Below are 13,066 nucleotides of genomic sequence, written 5' to 3'. Positions count from 1 at the left end.
ATGTATTTCCTTGTTGAATTAAACATCATAATTATACCCTGAACAGGGTATATTAAGTTTATCACGAAGTTTGTAACGTCCAGAAGGATGCGTCGGAGACCCTACAAGTATATATATAAATGATCAGTATGTTGAGCTGAGCCGATTTAGCCATGTCCGTCTGTCTGTCTGTACGTCTGTATATATACGAGTCCCTCAATTTCTCTTCAAGAAGCTGCTCATTTGTCGGAACTTCCGATATCGGACCAATATAACATATAGCTGCCATACGAACTAAACAATAGGAATCAAGTTTTTGTATGGAAAACTTTCACATTTGACAAAGTATCTTCACTAAAGTTGGCACAGGTTATTTTCTAATTCAACAATGTAATCTCCGAAGAAATTATTCAGATCGACTTGCCATAGCATATGGCTGCCATATACACCGAACGATTGAAATCAAAGGCTCGTGTGGAAAACTTTCGCATTTGACGTGGTATCTTCACGAAATTTGACATGGGTTACTGCAGATAACAATATAATCTCCGAAAAAATTATTCAGATTGGATTACTATAGCGCATAGCTTCCATACAAACTGAACACATAGTTACTAAAATAAATGCACCTGTGAAGGGTATATTAGCTTCGGTGCAGCCGAAGTTAACGTTTTTTCTTGTTGTGTCTTGCGAACTTGATCGAAGTAATATTGGTTAAATCGGGTATAATGCAAAGTAATAAGATATAATATTACAGCTTGATTGAGGCCGATTTGAACAAAAGAAATTTTGAACTAACAGTTTTGATGTTACAAAGGCATTATCGGCATATCTGTGAACCGCGATAAGGTGCTTTGAGTCTTTAAAATGGCCATTGTGACGTGACCAACCAGCTAGGAAGTGCCGTAAAGTGTGAACTTTTCTCAATGACCACACGACAAAGTTGAATAAACTATTTAGCAACTAAAAAATACGAACAGTACGAGAACAGTATAAAATTCCATGTAAATGTCAGTTCGAACGTAAACATTAAATGAGTCCTTTGCGAGTAAACATGTTTGGACACAATAAATAAAGTTAATACCACCCATAAACAGACTACAAGGCCATAAGGTGAAATGGCTTGATACAGTGGCAAATAACGAAATTAACACAACTTTGGAGTGAATTTTAGAAGTTCATTTTTTTTTTTACATAAATTATAAAACTTCCACTGTATATTACGGAGGGTCAAATTTAAGTGGGCAGAAAAGAAGGAAAACCGTTCTGAACAAATTTTCCTAAACAAGAAGGGGTTTACAATCTATTTTGAGCCATGGATTTTTAGGCGAAGTTTAGCTTTTAGAGAATGCAAAAATCCCATTTGGATATCTCAAAAATTTCCAAACAACGTATCATAGACAAATTACTTCACAATGATCCGTAGAACATTTTCCGCATATGAAATTTTACTGAAAAAACTCTACCCGCTCTACTGTATATGACTATTTTGGGCTTGCAGGCGACCGGGTGCACTCTTATCGCAGCCGTCAATTGCTGCAATACACCAGTGAAGCATAAAATTCTAGTCAATTTGTTGTTATACGCTGTTTGCTTTTGTATTACCTTAGTGCTATGCATACCATATTTATTTACTGCGGTGCTACCATGTCATATACATACATATATATACAATGATTAATGCGAACTACCACGACTATCCTTGAGGAAATTAAATGCAAACCGCCGGTGACCTGCATGTCATGGGTGTAGTTTTACCGGGAGTATTGTATGTACATACATGTGGGCGGGTAAGCGTTTAAAAGCCAATGCCCATTTGATGTGTGTTATAGAGAACGCACGTTGAGCCTTAACTTCAAATACTCTCCAATATCCACCGCCAACCACTAATAACAAAAAATCAACCATTTTACATAGAGCCGTCAAACGACATAACAAAAGCCATTCATCTACCAACGACACGTTTTCCAACCTGGAAAATAACTCTCACAGCGAGATTAATTTGCATCGAGCACGGCTCGCAATCAGGCAAAGGACTAAAAATTAAAAGCATGCAATTTTGCTTTGCCGAGCATTTCCGCGCTCTGCCGCTAAGGTCTATCGGACAGAAGGCGCGCTTCGCCAACTTTACACCGGCATGCTATAAAGCAATTGTTATGCCTCTTGTCCAGTTGATCAGCGACTCTGTTGACTGCTTGACTACTCGTATACGTAGATGAACAAAATAATTTAGGTCATTCGATTGGCGTGGTCCACTGGTGTTCACTTTGGCACAATAATTAAATTGCAACGGGCCATCCACGGTGAGTGATAAAAAAAAGTTGAACAACAATGGCAGTAACAGCATTTGAATAATGTCAAGGCATAATTAACTTAGTAAACTCTCAAATCAACTAACTGAGGAAGTCTTTATTACGCAGTAAACAATTATTCAAAGAAAGAGAGTTTAATGATCGTGTAATAATTAATTTGAATAATCACTTCCAAGCTTTATCTACTCGAATTGCGTGTTATTATTAAAAGCGATTAAACATTTTAATAAGCATAATCCAAAATCATTCATAATCTTCTTTATTGGTGTAGGCACCCGTGGCCTTATATTCTTCTCGATTGACTGTTACATTAACTAAAAAGTCCAGCTTCATTTTTCAAGTAATATAGACCAATGATTCCCTCTACCCATAGAGCACACCAATTACTCTAAATGCGACTATTTAGAGTAATAAAACGAAAGGTGTTCTTCATCGCTTTCCTCGTTTCTACAGGCTTTTATCATATTTTTCTCATATAAAAATTTAAATATTTTATTAGATTTTTTTCTTGTTACAAACATACGTACAATAAAATTCTGAAATTTGTGGAAAATAATATTTTAAACTCAGAATTGCGTTGCCATTTCCGATGTCCCCTCGGAAAAAAGATGTGCCCGCGTTGACAGGATAACTCCTTACAGGATGTAAAGTGAAAAAATACGTTAGTTCTTGAGTAAAGGAAACTAAAAATTGGATTTTTGGAAGAATTTTTTCAAAAATATAAAAAAAGTTAAAATTTCGGGACATTTTTTTTGTTTTCAAATAGTTGTAATCGAAAAAAATTCTGCATCCAAGACTTTAAGAATTGTATCTCAAAGACCTTTGTAAAATTTCTTGAAGATCAACTCATGAAATAGTGCTCGTGAAATCATTTTAGAGAAAAACGTTTTTAAAGACGGCTCACTTAGCCTAGCTATCCTCACGCGTTCTCAAGTCTGTATCTCCAAAACTATTACTCGGATCAAATTGAAAATGTATGACAATATTCGAGAGGTGTTGTAGAATTAAATAACATAATAACAATTTTTGATTTTTTGAAACCCATAAACCCACACCATAAATGAACTAGAGCATTTCTACTTCATTGAAAACTCGTATAAAAAACAGCCTTTATCAGAATTATCTGTGAATTTTTGTATAAATAAACAAGAACATTTCTGCGGGAACTTCACAAATTAGCACTTCCGCCATTGACAGCATTAATTTCAAAGAGCTTTTTGGCATCAATACAAAGTAATAGTTTCCTCAATTCGTCATTTAGACTAAATATAGCCGATAAAAGATTTTTCCCCACTTTTAATATGCATATGTAACTATAACTAAAAAGGTCAGGATGTATCGAAATTCTTCAGTAAATAAAATTCGAAAGTAAAAAGACTTTTTAGACTATATTTAAACTGCAGTAAAGCAGTTCAGTTTTGTGTAAGTATTCTGGGAAGGGTGCAATTTTTCTTTTATATGTATTGCTTTAACAGTCATAATTTTTTACAACATTGAACTGCTATTGTGGCCGTAGCTGTAAACAATATGTACATATACATAAATCGTTGGTTATAGTAATGGAATGGCTGATATTTTGTGAGAGTAATGATTGCGCACGAACGCAAAAGTATTGACCTCTCCATACTAGAAAGTAAGTGCAAAATAATTTGTATGTTTGAGAAAGTGTGAGCTGCTCACTTTATTACTTCGCAAGCCATTTTATTGCTGATGTTCGATAAGTAGCAACCCGGCAACCAATTACACCATAAACTTGGTATGTCCTGCGAGTCATCGATAACTATTCTTCTCTTAACAAGTTTATTAATGTCACGTTTTTTTAACTCGCATCCATAATGTACAATATATTTCTTTGTTGTTGTTAATTCTGTTGCAACCACAATATAAATTTAATGTTGCCTTTTTTTAACTACTATATATGGCGAGAGTGCAAACTTTTCTCTGTTGTTTTCGTGTGAAATTTTCATTTGTCATTGTCGCTCTGCTGGCAAGCGTTATGGCTGCCGGCATAGCATTGTACTTGTACACATTTATTGGCACGGAAACAAACGAGTAGGAAAGGCGAAATGCAATATATTCAGGTGCTCATTAAGGACATGTAAAGCGGTTAATGTGTACACAGTTGCACGCATTTCATTTAACCTTTGCCACTCCACGTATGACATACTATCTATATCAGTCAATTTATGTGATCGTTCGTCGACCTGCCATGACCTGTCCGCTGATTGCTGCATTTCTGAATGACCGTAATCAGGAAATTTTTAACAACTGAAATGTGTAAATTTTTATACAATATTGTATGCATATATACTTATGTACGTACAAAAATATATAGTATATTTGTAAAGTAGCGTTAAATAGCTCGTTATGTCAGCTGCCCTAGTTACGACTTCGTAGATTTCCTTATCCTTTACAGTTGTCGTGCATGTTTCACAATACATACATATTTCTTCTGGCAGCATTGTTACAATGTATTCTTTTAAATTAATTTCATTCTGGCACCCCTTAAGGAAAGGTGTATAATTTGTATGCAGTACGTCATCAGCTTTACCAACTGAAGCGAAGCTAGTTATTATTTTAATCAAAGGCGACTTTTTTGTCGCTTATCGCTTCCTTTTCTTTAGTAAGAACCATACAATGTGTGTTTGCATTTGCTACTGCAATTTAATTATTTCATTCTTCTTTTGATTCAGTACGCTTAACGATAAATTTAAGGAATATTTCAAAAGAACAACTTATTTCTTAAAAGCATTTTTTTTTTACTCATTTTGATATTCTTCTTTACTGGCGTAGTAACAAGAAAGCGAAGCAAATGGGTAGTGAACGAGAGCAAAACGAAATATCTCCTGTCAACAAACAAACAGTCGTCGCACTCGCCACTAGGCTCGCACGTCACTGTTGACAGTCGTAACTTCGAAGTCGTAGATAATTTCGTTTACCTTGGAACCAGCATTAACAGCAACAACAATGTCTGCCTCGAAATCCAACGCAGAATAACTCTTGCCAACAGGTGCTACTTTGGACTAAGTAGGCAACATCTGATGAGTAGACGTTACAAGTTGGTATTGCAAGACCATAACTAAGCACTAAATTAAGATACGAAACTAGAATTTGATTCAGGGGATCGCAATAGCGAGGGACACCTGAGAGCTAAGAAGATTTTGAAATTTGCGGGCCCCCACCCTCTCATTGGTTTAATGTACATATCTTCCAAGCCGCTCAGTCTTTTTAGTACTTCTCCTACGCTCTGAAAACCGGTAAGATCACCGCATACAAGGTGTGTTCCAAAGTAAACAGGACGTTTTGAATCTAGCGCCCCCTAGTGGCGCCATCTATATGTCGACTGGTGCGTTAGAATCAGCTATCTTTATCGATTGTCCATTGATTGGAAATGAAGTTATTGCGTTTTAAGAGTCAACATTAAATTTTGTTTTTAAAACTAGTAAAACTTTTACCGAAACGTTTCGATTCCTATCCCTTAGCAGAGTGCACGAGTGGTTTCAACGTTTTCAAAGCGGTTGTGAGGACATAAATGACGATCTCCGGAAATTCCATAGAAACTGTGCTTGAATTCATTAAAAATCAGCCGAAATTATAAACAACTAAAAGTGCATGGCCTTAAATCTGATGAGTAGACGTACAATCAATATAGTAAATAAAGACTTTATAGGAGCAGTCGTGAAATTTGGACAAAGAGGATGGCACCATACATGAAACTAGTCTCGAAAAAAAATGAGATTTCCCATCGTTTGGATAATGTTTTCCTCAGAAGCCCCATATATTAACACCTTTGATTGACACATATATACTTGTGTGTACAAATGTACATATATCTCATTTGAGTCAATAAGTTTGATCTTACTATTAATATTTTGGACATGCAAAATGTAATATAATGTAAAAATTGTTTACAGCTATATGCAATATAGTGAGGATCTAAAATTGAAGGAATAGTTTGTGTACATACCGACAAACGGTCAAGGCTCTTACTTAGTCTTAATGAAATCCGATTCTAAATAAAACTCAGCTTAACTTATTAACTATGGCTTCAAATTAAAAAGTCAAAAGTCATCTTTTTTAAAAACCTTCTTCTTCATAAAATAAAAGTAAACTTTAAGAAATTTTAAATTCAAAATATTTTTTAAACTATTTGATATACGATGCATGTTTACGTTTCCTCAGTTTGCACCCAGATTTTTCACGGTTCAAAGCCATTAAAGTAAAGTTCTTAACGGCTGATGCCTTAACTCCATTGTAGCACGAATATGTTTTTGTTAACGAAATTAGTGGCACCAAGTGTGCCTAGAATTTTACAAAAAGGAGCACTGAAAAGTAAATCCTAGTTGCCCGCAATTAAGCAATATACATAGGTATGTATTTGTGCATGCATGTTTTATATGCAAATACTGCTATCGGCACCAGCAGTCAACTGCTCACTTTACTCAAATATTTCAAAATTTTATTTATGCATGTTGGAGAAAATAATATACGTTCACAGCTAAAAAGGCCAACATCAACCCAGTCTACACTATATTTTTATTATACAAACAAACGCAAAATTTCCGCAGTCACGCCAAAATTTTAATACTTCAACGCCATTTGCGCTGTAGCAAAAATATGCCGGGCAAATATAAATACGTATATACAATATATGAATATTTTATTTTAAAATAATATATAGCAGTGCCAACATAACTCTATACCTGTGCAGCACCAGTAAGGGAAGGTTATGGACGTTCGCGACTGGACATAAATTTGGCCTTAAATTTTGTTTAAAATAAAGTCATAAAAAGTTGTATTTGTAGATATTCAATATTTCTTATTTTATTGTTTACTTTTGTAAACTAACTAAACTAAAGCTGAAGACCGATTTCACACTCTCATAGTAAGAAATCACAATGTTGGATACATTTTTGCTATCTTTATTTAGTTATCTATTGCAAAGTCAAATGAACGTATGTAAAGTCTCAACAACAAAAGAACTTAAGAAGAACTCGAAAGGAATCATCCACTATAAGCTGCTCCAGCCTGGTCGAAGGAATGATTCTACATTTTAATGTCAACAACTGATGCGATTGAAGCAAGCAATTAAAAAAAACGACCAGAACTGATCAACACACATCTTTGATGAGTCGGCAAAAACTGGGAAAGCATGGCTGGAAAGTTTTGATGCATCCACCATATAGCCCTGACCTTGCACCATGGGACTACCATTTGTTTCAGGTCCATGCAAAACTCCCTTAATGGAGTAAAGCTGGCTTCAGGAGAAGCTTATGAATATCAGTTTTTAGCCGAGAAACCAGAAATGGCAAAAAGTGGGCGAAAAATTATACATATTTTGTTCATTAAAGTTCATTATACAGTAAATATAAAAAAATAACTTGAAGTTTGATTTGAAATACATAAAGACTTTTCGACTACCCGATATTAGATTAACAAAACTAATATACTATTTACGACATGTTGCGAGAGTATGAGAATACATACAAACTAGCATAGCAAAAACATTTATAGGTATATAGTATTACTGCATTTTCATATATTAAATACACCAACCATATGCTCACTTTATCCCTTTGACTATTTACCTAACATATAGTACATCACTGGTCACATGTAGGTGTGTTTAGGGTCAAAGTAAACCCTACAACGTAGTATGTAGGCCTAACACAAGCACCCTGAACAATTTTATTTGCACTTACACCTTTTTAGCTCGCCTAGCTGGTCAAAGTTCGTAAATGAATAATTGGCTAGGCACTGACCCTTTGGCAGCCCCTCTAGTTAGCCAGTTGGCAGCGACATAAACCACTTGATTGTACACTCCTTACATACACCCACTTTTAGCTTACACACTACATAAGTGCACGGTTAAGATTTTTTATGCCCTGGCCTGTGCCTCCACTTAAACACTATTTATTCATATTTTTTGCAAAAAACTATTTTTCCTTTTTTTACGCTCATGTTACTTTGTGTCGTTCTCAACTTGCGTTTTTATTTTTTTGTTACTGTTTTTTTATTAGCTCGACTTTTGACTTTATTTTTTTGTGAATTTTTTTCTTTTTAATAGCCTCGGCACCGGTGATGGAGAAAGCACCGCAAAATGTAACCGCATTGGATGGCAAGGACGCAACCATTTGGTGCCGAGCAGTTGGTGCACCAAATCCCAACATCACATGGATTTACAACGGTAAGTCGATGGCAGCAGAGAATGCGATTACACAATTATACGCATCCATAAGCCTTTATGTATAGTTATTTGTAGTAGATGTGTTTATATGTACATATATATGTAAGTATGAAATAAGACCGAATATAACACTGAGGTAGCACGCAACCACACGCGCATAAAAGTATCTCAGCACTTAGGTTAATAACTCGGAAGAAGGCATGTATGCAATATTCTTTTCGGCTATTCATGTCTGGTCTCAATAGGAAATTTTAATACGCAGCGCAGAATATTCATATATCTAAGATATATCCTTCGCTACGACTACGCTCTGGCTCATCGACCAATACTTAGATAACATTTTTCGCCTTGTCCTGTCTAAAAAGTGGCTCACTGAAACTCATAGGAACTCATTTAAATGGAGAGCTCTAGATAGGGAAACAAAAGCATATTTTGCGGTCCTAGAAGCTTCCTTCTATTAGCCGATATAGAAATATTATACTCCAGATGAAGACTATATCGAAAATTAAAACAATTTTTTCATTACAAACGTTCTTTCTTTGATAGACCAAAGACGCCCATATGAATGGTATTAAAGCACTTCATTTCCGATTGGGTACATTTGTTTTTATATACATAAATTTCGTTGGAAGTTAAATGTTATTTCATCCATTGAAGTGAAGTGTCGAAAGTTTTCAGAACTTTTGCTGGGAGCATTAGAAGTGCAACACTCAGACGCTCATTAGACGAAAATGTCTATCTTCACATGAATAAACAAAGTTTGGTGGTATTTCACGCCACATACCGATATATATGTACATATGTATGTATGTATGCTGTCAAGTTTCTTTTAAAAGCTTCATGTTTTTGCTCAGCGATAGGCAAGACCAACTTTACTATTAGAAAAGTGGAATATTAAAAAAAAACATGTAAGTGGAAACGTAGAAAGTTGGTATCATTGAAAGCAACATATTAGAATTTTTATAATTAACTACCCTTTGTACAATATATAGTCATTTGCTTCGGCTCATCAGTCAAGTAAGCCTGCTAAAAAACATACATCATCAAAAAGAAATTTTCTGCGCTAAATCTTTACAATTAGTAAAAAAAGAGAACACGTGAGAGATTTTATTTAGAATTTTCTATGTCAAAATCCCTTGGTAATTAAAGAATTAGGTTTTTTTTTTTTGTTTGTTTCGTAAGCAAGGTTGCTAAGGCGTGTTCCATAAGTAGCCGAATTCATGTTTAAATCAAATATTTTTCAGCATTGAAAATACATATACAAAATAGAACCTCTTTCAAAAGCACCCAACTTCATGACTGAAGAAGATGTTAAAGTTAAAACAATTTCCATAAAATAAGAATAACTATTCCATTATTACGACATACGAACTGATGGAAAAAGTTTTTAGTGCTGAATATATGAAAAGTACTCAAGTTTATAAATGGGTTACGCAATTTAAAAATGATTGTGAGGAAAATTTAAGCTCATCCAGAAGCTAATAGTCGTGATGAATTTATGGAAAAAGTCCATGAAATTATTTATGTCGAGGCAAATCTTAGTACCAGAATATTGTCCGAAAACAGCGTTTTTTCAACAATTTTTTTCTAATATAAAAATAGAAATATTTTATTAGAATTTTTTATTGTTACAAAGAGAACTATTAACAAACGAAAAAATATTTTAAACACGGTCATTGCCATTTTCGGAGACCCCTCAAAAAAAATATGCGCCCGCGTTGGCAAAATAACTCCTTCCAGTACCATCTAAAGGGATAAAATACGTGTTTTAGTCAAAGCCTTAACTTAGAACGTGGACGAAGGAGAAAAAACGGACAATTGCATTTCTGGCAGACATATTTATAAGAAAAAATTAAAAAACCTGGGTACAATTTCATTTTCAGTATTGCTCGAGATCTTGCCAACCGACTTCAAAAACACTGCTTGGAGAAAAACGCGTTTAAAGACGTCGTATCCCCGAAACTATTACTCGGATCAACTAGAAAATTTAGGAAAATATTCTAGATGTGTTATAGAATTTAATAAGACAGTAAAAAATATTTTTTTTTTTTTGAAACCCGTACACCAATGTAACCCCATAAATGATGTAAAGCAAAAAAACCTTAACTTTGGGCTCACGTAGCAACCCTTCACAAATAAAAAAGGGTTCCATACAGGTACTGGATTTTGATCGGACAATATGAATGACATGAATGTATAGTTATCCGATCTGAAAAATCTATTCAAATATTTTTACGTAGACTTGGCAACCATGCCAAAACTTTATCAAATAAAAAGGTTGTTCTTACAAGAATTTGGTTTTGATCAAATAGATTGTGCGACAGCTATAGGCTGTAGATTACCGATATCGGTGGTTCCGATATATGAACAGCTTCTTCGGAAAAAAGATTCGGATTCAAGAAAGATATCTTTAAAACTGAGAGATTAGTTCGGCCATGGCTAAATACACTCAGCTCGTGATGCTGTTCTTTTATATATGTATATATTTTATAGGATCTCCTACGTTTTCTTCTGGGTGTTACAAACTTCGTAGCAATCTCTTCAGAGTATAAAATTCTATACATCTGCTGGTTAATTGTTCCAAACGTCGCATTGAGTCTACTACTAATTACTTTCTAAAATAATACAATGTGTATTTTATCTATATCAAAAAAATTCGGTTGTTATTCAGACACACTTGCATTTTTAGATAGAATTAAATTAATGTTTTTTCTAATTCTGTTAATGTTTTTAATTATAAGATTTGCCTTTGTTTAGAATATTACTTACTTTTTGATACCATAAACAATTACCATTAAATTAGAGCGCGTGAAATTTAAATTGTTATATCCTTTTCAACGTCTTTGCCATTTAATTTAATTGCTGTGCGTATATATGTATATACTAATTGTGTGGCGAGTCATAAAGTGTTGCACGTCGCAATGTGCGAGCATCATGCGAATTACGCTGTTGTTATAAACGTTTACAGCGAAAATAATTGTACATATTTCAAAAACATAATTATTTAATAACGCACGCTTGAATTTTAATGTGTACTAATGCTAATGAAATGTTTGTTTTTGTTTTTGTTTTCCTTTTCTAATTTTGTATACCCATGCGACTAACTACAACCAACCAACTGACCATTTAAAATGCTAAAACACCGTTATTGCCGCTAACAACCAACTACGTTCACAATCAAAATGTGGCATCGTGTACTTTAAAATGCTAAAATGTGCTGCAAAAATCCTTTTTACCGCAAAACCAACGCATTAATTTCGCCCACACAAACGAAAACATAAAACCAAAAACCACAATAACACCAACAATTGCCTGCACATCCAAACTAAAATTTGCTCACAATACCTGCTGTCCGTGTCGCCTCGGTGGCTGCTAAAATGTACGCATCCCGCTCGTCCTGCATGTCCTGCTGACACAACGGCGATGCTCGCACACATTTCGACGGTCGTGTGTTTGTCGAGTTTTGGCAAAATTGTAACCACTGCAAAAAATAACGGTTATAATGACACAATTCCACGCTTCGCGCTGCACTTCTTCATCCGCCGTCCAACCGTGTCATTCGCATTTTGAATATTAAATTCGTTTGTGAAATCGCGATTATGATCATCATGGTTTCCCGCCCGGGCATCTGCCTCTCCTCGAGTGCTGTTTAATTGGGTTTTGATATGTTGAAACGTATGCGTTGGGCTGCTGGTGCTGGTATGTTGGCGATATTTTGACTATGGCATGCGGCAACAACAATAATAAACACTGAAAAATATTTTCAACCGGAAATGCGCCATTTGTGTTGTTTGCACTTCATCCGACGCCTGCAATAAACGTTCATCACGCGCATCATATTATTTACCTCAACGTTGCATGTTATACGCATTTCATTTGTGTTGGACAATAACAAAAATCGTGATGATAACAACAGAAACACAACTTGTTGAAATATCCAGTCGCATACAAATACTCGAATCAGGTGATTTATTAATGTCAAATGTGCGCGAAACGGACGCTGGCCTCTATACGTGTGTGCGCTCGAATGAGGCGGGCACCGTCAATGGTGAGGCCTATCTCAGCGTTTTAGGTAAGTCTAACATACATTTACATTTGCTTGTTGTTGTTATTGCTTTTATAATTGCCTCTCTGTGGAGCGACGATCAGCATGCGCCCAAATTGCAAATTATTTGGATATCTGTTTAGTACGAGTATTTGTGCACTAAAAGTGGCTATAACCTGTTAAGCTAATCCTATAACCAAAACATGCAATCGGCTAATAATTTTTTATTGCCAAGTTTTGGCTGGTATTCAAATAAACTTGCGTGCTCTGTACCAGCAACGAGTAGACCGATTGAAATTTATGTTATACATTTTTTAGAATATTTAAAATGCATCATAAAGAGAACTGAGCACTCTTGGAATTATACCTCAAAATAATAACTTTTATACTCTCGCAATTCTCTAATTAAGAAACCTCACAGATCGGCCAATATAAATCGTGATTATAAGGTACATAATAAAGTCAAGAGGATGTTTAAATATCCGAACAGTAAGTATGTGGAGACTAGGGGAAGTATTATCCCGATTTTATCCATTTATTTTT

The 13,066-nt window shown here is 34.9% G+C and overlaps 1 protein-coding gene across 11 annotated transcripts in view; it reads left to right on the top strand.

Annotated features, from left to right (window-relative positions):
- Positions 1-13,066, top strand: part of LOC108972818 (protein sidekick) — an 87,636-nt gene that overhangs the window by 58,521 nt on the left and 16,049 nt on the right. For all 11 annotated transcript variants that reach the window (XM_018940497.1, XM_018940407.1, XM_018940242.1 and 8 more), the window contains 2 exons: positions 8,359-8,478; positions 12,395-12,550. In XM_018940497.1, the coding sequence (XP_018796042.1) occupies positions 8,359-8,478; positions 12,395-12,550 (276 nt within the window). The remainder of the gene's footprint in view (positions 1-8,358; positions 8,479-12,394; positions 12,551-13,066) is intronic.

Source organism: Bactrocera latifrons, unplaced genomic scaffold (genome assembly GCF_001853355.1).
Source record: "Bactrocera latifrons isolate USDA-ARS-PBARC rearing strain unplaced genomic scaffold, ASM185335v1 scaffold_0, whole genome shotgun sequence".
NCBI classification, from domain to species: Eukaryota; Metazoa; Arthropoda; class Insecta; order Diptera; family Tephritidae; genus Bactrocera; species Bactrocera latifrons.
Note: the sequence above shows the minus strand (reverse complement) of the source record. Positions and strands in the feature narration are given on the sequence as shown.